The sequence below is a fragment of the Vombatus ursinus genome, unplaced genomic scaffold, assembly GCF_900497805.2.
Source record: "Vombatus ursinus unplaced genomic scaffold, bare-nosed wombat genome assembly UNPS02014768.1, whole genome shotgun sequence".
In the NCBI taxonomy this organism is placed as follows: domain Eukaryota; kingdom Metazoa; phylum Chordata; class Mammalia; order Diprotodontia; family Vombatidae; genus Vombatus; species Vombatus ursinus.
Window position 1 is genome coordinate 28,222,726 of NW_020954546.1, and position 15,054 is coordinate 28,237,779.

General features: G+C 47.1%; 1 protein-coding gene across 14 annotated transcripts in view; it reads left to right on the forward strand.

Annotated features, from left to right (window-relative positions):
* The window catches only part of NF1 (neurofibromin 1), a 246,780-nt gene extending 232,151 nt beyond the window's left edge, over nucleotides 1-14,629 (forward strand). For 13 of the 14 annotated variants that reach the window (XM_027862574.1, XM_027862578.1, XM_027862577.1 and 10 more), the window contains one exon: nucleotides 10,973-14,629. In XM_027862574.1, the coding sequence (XP_027718375.1) occupies nucleotides 10,973-11,115 (143 nt within the window). In that variant the 3' untranslated portion in view covers nucleotides 11,116-14,629. The remainder of the gene's footprint in view (nucleotides 1-10,972) is intronic. The other variant, XM_027862586.1, reaches the window with a different exon arrangement.
* The last annotated feature ends 425 nt before the right edge of the window (nucleotides 14,630-15,054 follow it).

Below are 15,054 nucleotides of genomic sequence, written 5' to 3' on the forward strand. Positions count from 1 at the left end.
AGAGAATATTTGTAAAGTGCTTAGCGTGATGCCTGCCGTGGAGCAGATCAGTGTCAGCTGTTTGTTCTTATTACAGCTGCCGCTACCACCACCACTACCACTATCACTGAGGACACAAGTGAAAATAAGGAAACTGACCCTACTCATAGTAAGCTTGCAGTCTGAAGAAAGCAAATAGATATGGAAATATTTACAGCATAAATATGATGTGAATAAATACAAATATGTAAAAATCACTAGCTATAGTGTAATTTGGGAGGAAGGACACAAGCAGTGGGGGAGGCAGGTCAGAAAAGGTTTCATATAGAGCAGGTTCCCCACCCCTGACATCGAGGATGTTGCTTGAGCTGCATCTTAAAGAGAGAGGCCCAGAAGGGAGATAAAGAGGTTGTGCATTCCAGGCACAGGGCACAGCCAGTGCAAAGGCATGGAGGTGGGAGACAGTGTTGTGTGTGCAGAATAGAGAAGAGGCAAGTTTGGCTGGATCAAGCCAGTGTGGGGGGTGAATTCATGTCTGCCGAGACTGGAAAGGTAGGTCGGGGCCAGGTTTTATGGAGTTGTCAAGGCTGAACAGAGGAGTTCACGTTTCGTCCTTGAGGCAGGAGGAAGCCACTGGTTGAGTGTGGGAGTCACAGGGTCGCCTTTTGTTGGCTGCTGCTGGTTCAGATCGCTCAGAACCTTGGTGGCGTTTTGTGTAAAGCAACATCCCTGATCTTCACAGTGCCCGGCAAGTTTCCAAGGCAGCTTTTCAGCAGCAACCCTGGGGAGCGCTGGTGTAAATGGTATGCACCCCACTTTTGTGAGGGTGAGGCTGGGGCTCCTTGGCCACCTGCCCACAGTATCACGGCTAGCCTCTGGTGCCACCCCTGGGCCCGGGGCTCCCGTCTGCCTGACGGTGCTGGCCAGGAGCGTCTCATGACTCCAGCTCTGTGCAGATTCTGTGTCATTTCTCTGTGTCCTTCATCAGTTGTCCGATGAGCACGCAAGGTTGGAAATGCCAACCGGGTGACCCCTGAGTCCCCACTCAGGACTGAATTTAGAACCGTGTTAGAGAGGAACTCCAGATGAGGAGGAGGGCAGGCTGGGCTGTGGCAGGGCCAGTGTTGTTCCTGCTCTGCTATCTCATCTTAAACTTCCACCAGCACTTGCCCTTCTCCTGTAGCGCTCCTCTCCTCTGCCCACCAAACCCTGAGCCCCGACTGACGTCAGCTCCTGCACCATCAGCCCTTTCTCCTGCAGGCTTCGAGCGCTGGGCTCGAAATGAAAACCCTCTAGGCTTGTGGTGAAAAGGCAGATGCTGACTTAGCACAACTGAGGTCTTTGATGCCAGCTTCTCCTCAGTCTAGAGCTGTGTCCACTTTCCAAAGCTTGGGTGCTGAGACTGCAGAACCAACTCCAGAACTGGCCTTTCTGGAGGCCCTCTCTCCATTCTGTGGTAGTTGGATGGGAAAGCCTGCACCCAGTGCCGTGCATCCTCCTAAGTAGTCTTTGCAAGTGGTGCTACCTCCCCTTATTGGCTTGCCCCCGAGGCAGCAGCAAGAGGGTCTTTGCAGGTGCAATCAGCAAAGAGAATCTGTCACGTTTCATTTGTGATTCATGAGTTCATTGGAGGTAGGGGAGTGGGCAGTAGAGACTGGTGCAGACTTACTAACTCCTCCTTTTTGGGACTGGATCTGCAATGAAACTGAGGGAAGGAGCTCTGCAGGGAGGATGCCGTCTCTGCTAATGCACGTTGGCGTCATTGCCTTGAGAGTTTCCGTTACTTATCCAAGGTCAAGTAGTCAAAAATCATTTTAAGACTAGGAGACAGTACCCTGACTCCAAAGTCAGCTCTTCCACTCCACAGTATTGCCTGTCAGGCACAGCCTAGGTTAAAGTACATTGGCTAGCCAGAGTAGAATATATGTGTGTATGCAGAATTTTTTTTTTTGGACTGAACCTGTGATTTCAAGTGTAGAGAGTCCCACCTCTATCAAGGCAGGTGAACACTTGCTCTGCAGTTTATGGTGTTAGAAAGTTTTCTGGGACAAAGGGGTGTGTGTGTGTGTGTGTGTGTGTGTGTGTGTGTGTGTGTGTGAGAGAGAGAGAGAGACAGAGAGAGGAGAGGGAAGGAGAGAGACAGAGCAACAGAGAGAGAGAGAGAAAAGAAAGGAGGGAGGGAGAGAGAGAGAGAGGGGAGAGGGAAGGAGAGAGACAGAGACAGCAACAGAGGAGGGAGGAGGGAGAGAGAGAGGAGGGGGAGAGAGAGAGAGAGGGGAGAGGGAAGGAGAGAGACAGAGACAGCAACAGAGGAGGGAGGAGGGAGAGAGAGAGGAGGGGGAGGGAGAGAGAGAGACAGCAACAGAGAGAGAGAAAAGAGAGGAGGGTGGGAGGGAGAGAGAGACAGAGACAGAGAGGATGAATATTCCTAAAAAAAAAAACAAAAAAAAACTATCCTTGGGGGTCTGTACTAGTGCCATTGTGTAAGCATTTCCTAAGCTTTTTCTGCATGCAAAGGCACTTTGGTAATGGCCAGCACAAAGACAGCATGGAAGAATCATTTCTGCCTTCAAAGGCCTTACATTCTGCTGGCTTTTCTTTGATGTTTTCCTGGCTCAGCAAAGCCGGAGAGTTTCCCTCGGTTGCCTAAATTTTCGGGGAGGGGACGTGTGAAACTGCCCCTGGATGCTCCCTAACCAAGTGCTCTTCAAGGAGGATGTACTTTCTGACGATGCTTTTCTGGTGAAAAGCAATGTGCTAATCATAAAGATGGGGCTGCTGAAGTCATTCCACACGAGGATGGAGAGCTTACCGATCTGGGCATGTGGGGTCTGAAGATGAGAAGCCTGAGGAGGCGTGGTGACTGTCGTCAGGTATTCAAAGGGAGGCTGCTTCTTCCACCCTACCCCAGAGGTCAGAACCAGGAGCAAGGAGGAGAAGTTAAAAAGAGGCAGATCTGGGTCTTGACATTAGGGGAAATCTCCTTCTGATTAGAGCCGTTTAAAAGTGAACTGGGGCACATTAGGAATCGTGGGCTCGCCTGTCGGGAGTCTGGAAGAGCCGCTCGTCCGCTGCTGTGCTCGAAGGATGCCTTGGTCAGGTTGGGCTGAACTCAAGTGGCCCCTGAGGGCCCTTCCTGGGATGAATCTCTTGGAATAAGGACTCACAAGAAGAAATCGCTGTCTTCCCACCTTGGACTGTTTGTATTTCACCAGAGGGCCTGGCCATCTTTTCTAACCTGCCTGTTTTTGTTAGAATTTGATTCCAGGAAAAGTCAGTTTGATCTTTGGGACTGATACTTGGTTTATTCTACTGTTGTTCCTTCTTCTGAGAATTTACTACTTAAAATGGCAGCATTTTGCTGGGAAGAGCCAGAGAACTCTGGTATGTCGTGGTGCAGGTTTTCTGGTAGTGAGCGTTTAATGACCAGGAAGCCAGGCTCAGTGTGTGCTTAGAGTTTCTGCAGACTAACAGTCACGCTCAAAAAACCAGAATAGCAGGCAATCATTGAAATGTCTGTTTGCTTACTGTATCAGATTGCAGGTCCTTCACTGCGGGGGCAAGCGGGGGGCACCTTCTTCATCCCCTTCTCCCCTTTCCTCCCATGTGTCCTCCTGGCTTAGGTCACACAGATCAGATCGGCCAGCTAGTGGTGCCAGAGCTGTGGGGCTGGTCCGTGTAGAAATTCCCGAAACCCCCCGTGCTCTGAGAATGCCCCACATCTGGTGCATTTCATTCGCCTTTAAAAGATCCCAGGAAACAAACCTCAGGAATGATTTTATTCCTCTGGTGATTTTGATAAATGACAAGTGGTTTGGCTCATCTTGACCCTCCAGCCCTAATCAGATTCTTGAGCTGGAGCGATGGGTTTAATTTTAATTGTGCTTATTGGATTAAAATGTCGTAGCCCTTCATTATAGAAAACTCACTATTATGCCATTTGTTTACAAACTGGTGTCTTTGAACACAGTTCCATGCTGAATGATTAGTTTTACATTGGAGCCAGAGCATGAGCCTGGATCGTGTTTCTCAGCATTTCATTCTGTCTCACCCCTAAAAACCATCACATGAACATGACTCACTTGTGTTTTTTTCTCTCATTCTGTGCCTGTGAAGCTTCTCTGCCATGCTCTAAATCTGCAGTTTTCATGTGGCTGCATCCTCCTCAAGGTATTCTTTCCTTTCATCATATTTGCACGAGGTACTGCTTGAACCACACTGGTCCTGGGCTCGAGGCATGGAGCATCAGCTGCTGCTCTGGCAGCCACAGGGCTGCCCGCAATTAGGCACCAATACTGTCACAGCCCTGCTTTACAAGTCAGGGGTGCAGAAGGGCAGAGTGGGGCTTATCCCTGGGCATAGTGAGGGCTCAGCAGCTTCACCTGGAGACCCTAAGAAGGTCTCCAAGCAGCACCACCCGGGCATGGACACTGAACCTGTACAGGTGCAGAGTGTGACTGGGGAGACAGAGGGCTGACAGCAGAGAAATTCTAAGCCAGATCAGAGTTTCCTAGTTAAGAAAAGATGAACAGATTGGTTATTTTTCCTCTACCACCACCTATTTAGTGAACATCACCATTTCTTATTTCCCTCAGGGTCTCAAAGAGATGAGTGGGATCTATAATTTCCTTTCCCTCCCCCCCTCCTTCTTGAAAGGTTCTGTGGTTAGAGTAGTTCGTTATTGTATTACAGGATTTGGATCGTAGATTGAGAGCTAGAAGGGACCTTAGAGGTCAGCTGGACCAATCCCCTTATTTTGTAAATGGGGAAACGGAGGCCTGGAAATCCTCAGTGATTACACAGGTAAAGAGTGACTCAGTCTGCTTCCCAGATCACTGAGTCCAGATGAAGCAACTGATGCCCACGGACACTATGTGACAGAGCTGAGTGGAAACATGGGAATCCCAGCTCCAGTACTGGTGCCTTTGTCATTGCCCCAGGCTGCTTTCCCCTCCGTTTCTGCATGCCCCGCTGAAGCTCCCCTCTGCCCACGAGTGCCTTACTCCCCAGAATCGTGTGTGTTGCAGGATGACCACTCCCTTCCAGAATTCCCCTTCCTCCAGTTCGGTAACGTCTCGGGCAGGTGTTAGAAGCAGTTTTTACTAAAGTATTTCACAGTAATGTGTGAAAGAGGGATGGGTTCTATTCCCTCCCCAGAGCAGCTTAAGACGATGTTTGCCTATCTGTCAGTGTCATTTCAGGGGAACAGAAGTGAAATGCACACACTTAGGCGGCGTGTGTGGTGGGGCCATGCCAGCGGGCTGGCCACGCCACATCTGGATGCCGTAGCCCCGGGATGGCTTCTTTGACTTTTTCTGGCCGTCACTGCTGCTTGTACACTCGATCTGAAGCCCTGCAGGGAACTCACTCTCACACATATTGGCAGCATTCAGATCTGTGGCCAAATTGTGTTCATAAGTTAGAGAAGCAGTCTTTTAAATTACTTGGTTTTCTTTATTGACTTTTTTTTAATGATTGCACAAGGTTGGATAGGTTTGGGAGTCGTGTACAGGTGGTCAAGCTCCCTCTATCTAAGCTCTGTCCCATCTCTCATTTAAATAAAAGAGTAGATGGGCCAGTAAAACTAAGTGGTTCCCCCTCCCCCCATGGTCATAGGGAGCAGATCCTCTGACCTTAAATCCAGGCCAAAGACCTTCCCCCCAGACCCTGCCCTCTTCAGAGCTCCACCTTCCTCCTGGTCACTGAGAGGTCACCCTGAACTCCTCACTCTCGCCATGCTCAGTCCTTGGCCGAGTGTCTGTGTCCCCTTCTCTCCGCCCACATAGCACCCTTCTTGGGAGCCCCTTAGCCCTCCCCAGGCTGTCCTCTGCGTAGCTGGCAGAGGGCTCGTGCTAAGCTCAGGTCGAATTCTGGGCCACCACACACCCTCCATAAACCCTAGCAGCTCCCCTTCACTGCCAGGACCAAATGTTCAGTTCTCTTGTGGCTTTGGAAGCCCTTCACGACCTGGCCCCTTCCTCCCTTCGAGTACTCAGAGGTCTGGTGATGCTGCCCTTCATACTGGCCCCATTGTCTCCTAACTTTGTGTCTCTGCACCAACTGACTCCTGTGCCTGGAATACCATCCCCCACCTCCTCTGTTTCCTGGCGTCCTTCCTGACTCAACTCAGATCTTACCTTGGGCGGATGGCCTTTCCACAGCCCCCTAGGGCCAGCCCCTCCCTTCTGAGATGACTTGCTATTTCTCCACTGTGGATCTGGTATGTACATAGTTGTTTGCATGTTGTTTCTCCCCATAGAATGGGAGCTCCTTGAGGGCAGGGACCGTGTTTTTGCCTTTCCCTGTCTCCCAAGAGCTTAGCACAGTGCCTGGCACATAGTAAGTGATTTATAAATGCTTATCTACTGAGTGCTGTTATTTGACTTCTAGTAAATCATTTAACTCACATCTCAGTTTGTTAGAATAGAGATTGAATCTTTCCTTTTTAAAGCCTGTATTAGGTAATAAGTTAATAGGTTTTATGTAAAATAAGAAAATTCTTATATTTCAGAGGGTCTTTTGTTTTGGGGGTGTTTTTTTCTTCTTAATATTCAGGAACAGTTCCATCTATTAAAGTATGTGACCAATGTGGATGGGTTATTTAGAACTCAGTTCTACTCAGAGCCCCCATAATCAAAACTGATGACCAAAAAGAAAACAAAAACAAAAACCAGCCCTCTCCCCCCCAAAACACACACACACACACACACACACACACACCATTTTCAGCTTTTCTTCTCCATGGTCATAACTGACTGCAAGATTGATTCACTGAAATAATTTAGGGTGGTCCCAGTGCATCAGGACCACCCTACAGAGTAGGCCAGAGTGCCAGTTCACCCCCGTTATTCAGGGAATCCTGCCAAGCCCCGGTCATTTTGCTTAAAGAACTCTGCCCATGGAGTTTGCTTTGCCAAAAGTACCTTCCCCGAAGGACGGGCTTAAAACCTTTAGAGAACATTGGACAGGGTGATCCAAAGCCGTGCCTCTTCTGAGCCCAGCATTGCAAGGGTCGGCGCTCATCCCTGCCCTTTGCAGCCCACGCTCCCTGGCGTGCAGTACCAGTACCGTTAGAGATGGGCAGTCGTGAGTCCTTTCCCGTCCTATAGAGATCTACCAGTGTGTAAATCTCAGAGAAATAGAATGCAGAACATAGAGAGGCTTCAATGCAAGAATCAGCTATAATTTAATATCCTTTCATGTTATCTTTGGAGTTTTTTCCAGAACACATTTAGGTGTAATTATAATGATATTTGTAACCTGGGGCCTCTATTTTTCAAGCCTGCTCAGGGTTTCTTACAGTAATGTCTCTTGTTCTGTCCTTCATTCTTGGACACTTTTCCGTTGTTCCAGTTTTTTGGCTCAAAGTTAGGTTTTAAAAGAGACTCATTGCCATTGGGCCTTATTATCCCCTGAGGCTGATTGGGGAGTCATTAAATCCCTGCTGCTGATTCTGGGCGCTGGGGAGGCCACAAGAAACAGTCTCTGCCCTAAAGGAGCTGGAGTTCTCCTGTGAGATAGGCCAGGTTAAGCAAGAAGGACAGTCTAAGGGAAATGGAGGTGGGAGAGAAGCCTGAGTGGGGAGGGAAGGCTTGCCAGTGCCCAGAGGGCCTGAGCGGAGCCTGGAGAAAAGGCAGTATTCTCTGAGATGGAGAGAAGTGGGATGTGCCTCCAAGAATGCATGGAGGCAGGAGATGGGAAAGAGCCACCCTCCTCATTGGGCTACAGCAGGGAGAATATTGAGGAAGTCCAGAAAGGTGTTTGGGATCCCAAATGGGGATTCTTCTAAAGCCTACTGAAGGCTTTTCAGCAGAGGAACAACAGGGTCAGACCTACGTATGCCTTGGGCAAGGTATTTTGGCAGCTGGATCGGCATGTGGACGGAAAGCCAGGAGACCACTTAGGAGACTGGTGGTGGTCCAGGTGAGAGGTGATGAGGCTCTGACCTGGCAGGTGTAGACGGTGTGGCTGCAGAGGAAGAAGAGCTCAGTGAGAGACATGAAGTACAAATAGAAGCAACCAAGCTGATTTGGAAGAAAAACTAGGGGCTTGGGCTCGTTTGCCACTTCTCTCAGAAACTAATTTAGTCCTCTAAATCCAGGTCTCTTTACTTAAACACATCCGAAGGGTTCTCTTTGACCCGAGCCCTTTTCTACTTATAATTTATGGGGCTCAGGGCGGGGCGGCTAGTGGCACAGTGGATAGAGCACCGGCCCTGGATTCAGGAGGACCTGAGTTCAAATCCGGCCTCAGACACATAACATTTGCTAGCTGTGTGGCCCTGGGCAAGTCACTTAACCCCATTGCCTAGCCCCCCCCCAAAATAATAATAATAATTTATGGGGCTCAGGAGATAAAAACAAAATTCTGCAGAAAGCAAAACAAAGATCAGTTTTATGGTTTTTTATTTGTTTGAACAAGGTAGCAGCAACTGGAAACTGTTGGTCCTTAACAGTCATTTCCTAAAACTCATCCTTCTGGTTGAAGGGAGAGAAAAGCATCCTGCTCTTACTAGCATTCCTCAAAGAAGTCCCCGCCTTACCCCGTGATACCTAATCCTGATCACGATATTTATTGGCCTATGAAAACACTCTTCACTTTTCTAACTGTTTGCGTATGGGATTGGATTTTCTTCATATACTTAAACCAAAAAAACTTATTGCAACAAATTGAATACAGCAGCAGATAAGGAGAATACAGCTCTCTTCTGTTAAGCCAGACATTAAAGAAATGTGCAAAAATGTAAAACAATACCACTTCACTCACTAATTTTTTGAAAATGTAGTTGTTTTTCAAACAGTATTTACGTTAACCTATAGTTGTTGTATTGCTTTTTCAAATGAATTGATAAATATTTTAAAATTTTATTTATTTTTAATAGTAAATAATGGCATATTTATAAGCATGTAGTAAATGTGGGTAAACGTAATTCAAATAAACAAAAGCTCTTTTGGGTAACTTGACAGGGTAAAGAGATCCTGTAGAATTGCAGCTTCACAAGAACAAAAGTATTTTGTTCTGCTGCTCAGTGCCTCCACCCTGATAGGTAGAGGTGAGGGGACAGTGAGGGACAGGAGGAATCAGCTGTGACCAGGAGGTATTGGGCCTGGAGGCTAGTGCTGCTCTAGAGAGAAGAAAGGACCACCGCTTTTCACCTCCTCCTCGGGTTTGGAGGGGAGAGGCGACTGCAGTGAACAGGCCTCCATCCTTTGTTTGTTTGTTTGTTTTTTCTAGGCAATGGGGTTAAGCGACTTGCCCAGAGTCACACAGCTAGCGAGTGTTATGTGTCTGAGGCCGGATTTGAACTCAGGTCCTCCCGACTCCAGGGCGGGTGCTCTCTCCACTGTACCACCTAGCTGCCCCCCAGGCCGCCATCTTTTGGAGACGGTTCTGTGCAGAAGCCTCAGAACTCTGGGGATAACTGAGCTCCCACTTCCTCTCCTCTGGGGTCCCGTTGGAGGTGTTCGTTCTCCTTGGAGCCAGGGCTCACCTTTTTGGAGCAGCTTGTTTGCTTCCACACACAAGCTCCATGTGTCAATGGCAAAGGAGGGTCTGAGAATCCCAAATTCCCCAGGAAATCCCAAGTCACCTTTAAATTGTATACAAGCCAGAGGAGCGCTTTTGTCTCATCATTTTTATTCTCCTGGTCTTACCCAGCATGTTATCAACAAAGACTTGGTTCCAGATAAGTGCACTTAGTAACTGCCGTCCCCCCAGTGAAGGGGAAGTAAAGGACATAACAGACAGGAAAGCTCAAGACCTGCTTTTAAGGGGCAACAGGCCACAGTATGTTCACATAAGAATTGTTTCCTTAGGCCCCAAACGAAAGTATGATCGTGGAATAAATCCTTCCACGTGTCCGTGCAGTTTGTGAGCCAAGTGCGGGTGTTAGCCACTCGTGAACTGCAGAGGCAGGACAACACGAAGGTGGCCTTTGTAGCACAGAATTTCAGTTGTAACTCTCAATTGACCTGTCTTTGGGATTGATAAAGCATGATATTCTAGGCTTTGCATACAAAGATAAGGTCATCCGATATTATCAAGTTTTAGAATGTGTGTAAAGCCTTCTTGTCTAAATATTTTCTGTTCTCTGAGCAAAAACTTGGTTATCCATCTCCCCCCCTTTTCCTTTCCCATTCTCATACCCCTCTTTCCCCTTGCCCCTCCTCCTCTTCTCTTTCTCCTCCCCCCCCCCCCCCCCCTCTCCCCCCCCCCCCGCACCCCGCTATACACACACCAACCCCTTGTCACATAGCTACAGAGACTAATCTCTGCCCATGTTGTAACGATTAGGTTGTTTCTGTGTTCATTCCTGAGTTTGAGGATAAGCTGAGAGCTCATAGTCCAACACATTTTTAGAGGTCTGTTTTTTCTCCTTAGTCCGGTAGTGGGTAGGTTTGACTGGATTCTGTAGCATTGGAATAAGGACTTAGGAGGCCTTTCGCTTACCGCCCTTAGCCCTTGGATTGTCTGGCCAGTGTCCAGGTGGGATAAAGGGCTTCTCAGTTTAGACGGGAAAAACAAAAGCCTGGAACCAAGGGAGAGACGCCCTCTGGAAAATGACATTTTAGAGGAATTTAAACACAGGGAGGAAGAAGGAGGCTATCGAATTCCAACAAATCGATTTGTAAAACAGTAGATTTGTGGTGTGTCGGGGGGCATGTTCTCTGTAAAAAGGGGACTTGGGTGATAGCATGGAGCCTGGGAGTGCTGGCTGGCTGAAAGCTGACCTCTGCTGCAAGCCACGGGGAGACTATGGCCTGCTGCTTCTGGATTCTTCCTGCAGCACCTCTGCTTCCTTTTCCTTGGGCTAGTTTTGTGTGATGCCGTCCGATCTTTACGTCCTGAAAGAGGAGGCTTTCAGCGGTCAGCCCTTCGGACTGGCCGCACAGCCCCGAAGATGCTGCAGAGACCACAAAAGCTCTCCTGGACGGTGACATCTGTGTCTGATAGCGCTCAGATTGAAACCCACGTTTCCTTTGTGTTCCTCTAGGCATCGACAAGGAGAACGTGGAGCTCTCCCCCACCACAGGGCACTCCAGCAGCGGGAGGACCCGCCACGGCTCCGCCAGCCAAGTTCAGAAGCAGAGGAGCGCGGGCAGCTTCAAGCGTCACAGCATCAAGAAGATTGTGTGAAGCCTCGTCCCTGCCTTTTCAGAAAACAAAAGCGACCGACGCCGCTGCCACGGCCCCCACGCCGACTTGCCGTCAGCCGCCCCTGCCCCTCCCCCTCCCCACGGACTCACCGTCAGCCTCTTTTCCCCTGCCCGGACTGCCCCTCCCCCCCCCCCCCCCACGCTCCCTGCCCCTTTTGCGATGCTGCACTTGTCTCATCTCTCCGCCCATCATCCGCGTGGCCAGATGATCAATTTCTGAAACAGTCACCGAGCTCAATGCTGCCTTTTCTTTTCCTTTTGTTTCCCCCCGCCTCGGGGCGGGTCTTGGTGGGTTTGAGTCAGTGTTTCAGAATAACTCGAGAAGACCGTCTGGGAAGTGGGGAACGGGAACCTTCCTGCGGGGAGACGAGCGTCTCTGTCCCGCTGTTAGAACCGCTTCGTCCCGCGGTCTTGCCTTGCTTTCCTTTCTCGTTTGTCTCACGGAGTAAAGGGTTAGGGACGCTCGGGGAGAAGCGACATCTGCAGCCCCTTCAACCTCACTTTGAGCTGTGGACTCTTTGTGACAACGCAAAGCTGGAGGAGTCCTGGGCTGAGGCTTCAGTGACTGCCCCCTGGAAGCCAGAATTGTAAAAGGTACTTTGGGGAGATGTCACGTTTCATAGAACGTTGGTGAGACACGAACACACGGAGCTTTAGCAATAATTACAGGGGTGAAGCGTGGGGGGGATCTCTTCTCTACCAAAATCAGAGCTGTGACCATCGAGACCCGTGTGCCAGCCCGGGTGTCCAGACCAGTTCCCTTTTCCCTCAGATGTTTCTTTCCTAAATCGTGGATATGCTCGAAGCCCTGCTTGTGAGCACTGACGATGGATCACCTAGTGGGGATCATGCTTTTCCTTTCTTCCCTTTGCTCTCAGAACAACTTTAGGCAGGGTCATTGGGGATGGAGGAAGCCAGCGTGGCCAGAGGGGTCATTTTTTGGTAGGTCTCCGGTTTGGCCAAGGGTGACCGAAGCCTAGACATACCGAGTTCCCTTAGTCAAATGAAACGGTACTTAATTTTGGAAGTAGCCAGCTCTCTTTCATCTTACTTTGTCGAATACAAATTCCTGGTAGCTGCATATTATTAGATATTTTTCACAGTAAGATGTGTTGCCGAATTTGTTGGGCCTTTAAAAAAAAAAAAAGAATCGTACTAGTCAAACACTTGGGTTTTATAAGATAAAATTGTATTTAATCACTGTGAAAAGACTAACAACCCTGCAACAAAGTAACCGGGGAGGGAACCGCGAGATGCTGCGGTGCCATGCTAAAGGGTTTGTCTGGATCGTGATATGATCTGTGATATGATCCAGGTGATGACTGCCTGGAGGGGCCTGCGAGACAGGTGGAATCCTTAGAGCTCAGTGGGCGGGGATCTGGATGCTATGCACACTTAGGGTAAACTGTGTACTGCAAGAGAGAGATTCAGCTTCCAGCCCCTGCTTTCCATTCAATTAGAGGTAAATAAATTATCAGTGACTTAGAAGAAGACAAGTGGCAGGGGAAGGGAGAGGACTTGGGAGTTTCCTGTAATACTGTTTCATTAGTGGATTTCAGTAAATTAAATTCCACAGCTAAATTAATGAAGAATGGTACAATTAAGTGTTCCGATTTTAATAATATACACATAATCCACATTTATTCACACAGTAACAATGTAATATGTTAATGTAAATAAATTGCCTTTTGTTATATTCAGAAATAACTTAATTTTTTAAATTTGTTTACAGTCCTGGAAAAAAAACGACAAACACAAACTTAATATGCAAATGGTTTGCCAAAATTAAAAAAAAACAAAACCTTAGTATTAATAATTTTCTTGACATAGGTTTCTTGGGAAAAGTTGAAGACTTGTGCAATTAACCAAACTTAAAAAAAAAAATCTTGATTCTCTAAATGCTGCAGTAGAATTGTAATGGTTCCAGTGCTCCAGAACCCGTGAGGATGCTACAAGAACAGAACCAACTTTAGGAACAGAGCAGTGATCTGTGCCAAGGACCAACGTTGCCATCAGTTTGTAGTCTCGGGTCTCGCAAACAACATCCTCAGATCCAGTGAATCTGGTCATGTACTTGTCTCATTTCTTGGCTTTTGGAATATCAGTCATTGTGAACCTTCAGTCATTCTGATTCCATCTTTTTTTTTTTTTTAATTTTTTGTTTGTTTGTTCGATGAACACAGCGATGGGAATTTGAAAAGCCGAACAATTCCTTAAGGTCGTTTTTACTACTGAAAATGATGACTTTCAACCCATTCAACTTTTCTGTGAGCAGATTTTCCAAGGCCTGAAGAAACCAAGCCCTTTGCCTCCCCATGGGATTCATTTGGATTGATTACCTCACGTAAGGATCAGCATGGCACCAATCAGAATTGTTTGCCCCGCTTTGAAACATAGGAAGTCCACCTTCCTGACCTACTAGGATATCATCCCAGGAAATTTAAACCATGGAGGTTGGAAATGGCCATTCTTGGCAAACCTTCACTTTTCTTGAAAACTTTGAGTTTTTGAAAGGAGCAAACGTGAACGGTCTGTAATTTTGTCTTATACCATTCACCTTCCCTCCATAATTTGGGCTACGTTTTTGTACCAGACACTAGGATCTGAACATCTCATTGTCAGAGCATGTTACCCATCATGTATCATTTGTGGGGTTTTTTCCTGCCCTTTTTTAAGAGGGGAAAAAAAGATAGTAAATCAGTCATTTCAGTCATACATAATCTGTCTCTTAAACCAATGGCTCAGTTCTCATGTGCATGCCCCTATTTTCCATAAATGAGAAATATTTCACTTGGTTTAGGGACTGAGCTTTTGTGAATTCCCACCAGGGCTCTATTCCTAACTGATTTGTAGGTTTTAGGGCTTTTCTGTTTTTATTCTAGAGGTTGTTTTTTTTTTTTTTTTAAATCTTCCACCCCATCCCGATGTAATGAAGCATGTCTTATTCAATGTTATGCAACAAACTTACCACCAAAAAGTCACTCTTAGTGTCAGCCACATTTTTTTTAATGCAGTATATTCACTTGTAAATAGTTTTTGTGTAAAATTTGACAGAAAAGTATATTTACTACACTGTAAATACATGTGACAATATATTGTATTATTTTGCTTCTTTTGTAAAGCAGTTAGTTGCTGTACATGAATAACACACAAATTTGATTATTCTTGTGTTAGTATTGTTAACTCCTTGCAATTTGCAATTACGTTACATCATTTAAAAGAAAATGCTGTGTACTATAAAATGACCTTGTTGTATGATAACTTACTCTTCTTTCCATTGGGGCCTAAATTCTGACAATGTTTCCTTATCTGCAATCCTGTAATAACTGCAAGTGAGTCTACAGCAGCAGGAAAAGGGCTGCTGAAACAAAATCGACAATTCTAGGTCAAATTGTAGAAATCACAGTTTCAGATAATTGTCGTTCTCTACCCCGTTTTCCTCCTCATGTATGTACTCCCCCCTTTTTTGAAGTAAAATGTAAATTCAAACTGCCTGGAGCTGTGGGAAGTTAGTTTATTTCTTTGAAGTGCCTGATGCTGACTTTGTATTGGTCTGTCTTAGGGAACAATAAGGAGACGTCTTTTGAGAAAATGCATTTCGGGAACCATTAGGTGGTGCAGTGGCTAGAGTGCCTGGCCTGAAGTTAGGAAGACTCATCTTCCTGAGTTCAAATCCAGCCTCAGACACTTCCTAGCAGCGTAACCCTGGGCAAGTCACTTCACCGTGTTTGCCTCAGTTTTCTCATCTGTCAAATGAGCTGGAGAAGGAAATGGCAAACCACTGCAGTCTCTTTGCCAAGAAAACCCCAAATGGATCACAGATTGTTGGACACAACTAAATAACTGGACAAAATGTTTTGTTTTGTTTCCTGGAATACAACCATGATGATTACAGAGTTTCTCTAGGACTGAAAATGAA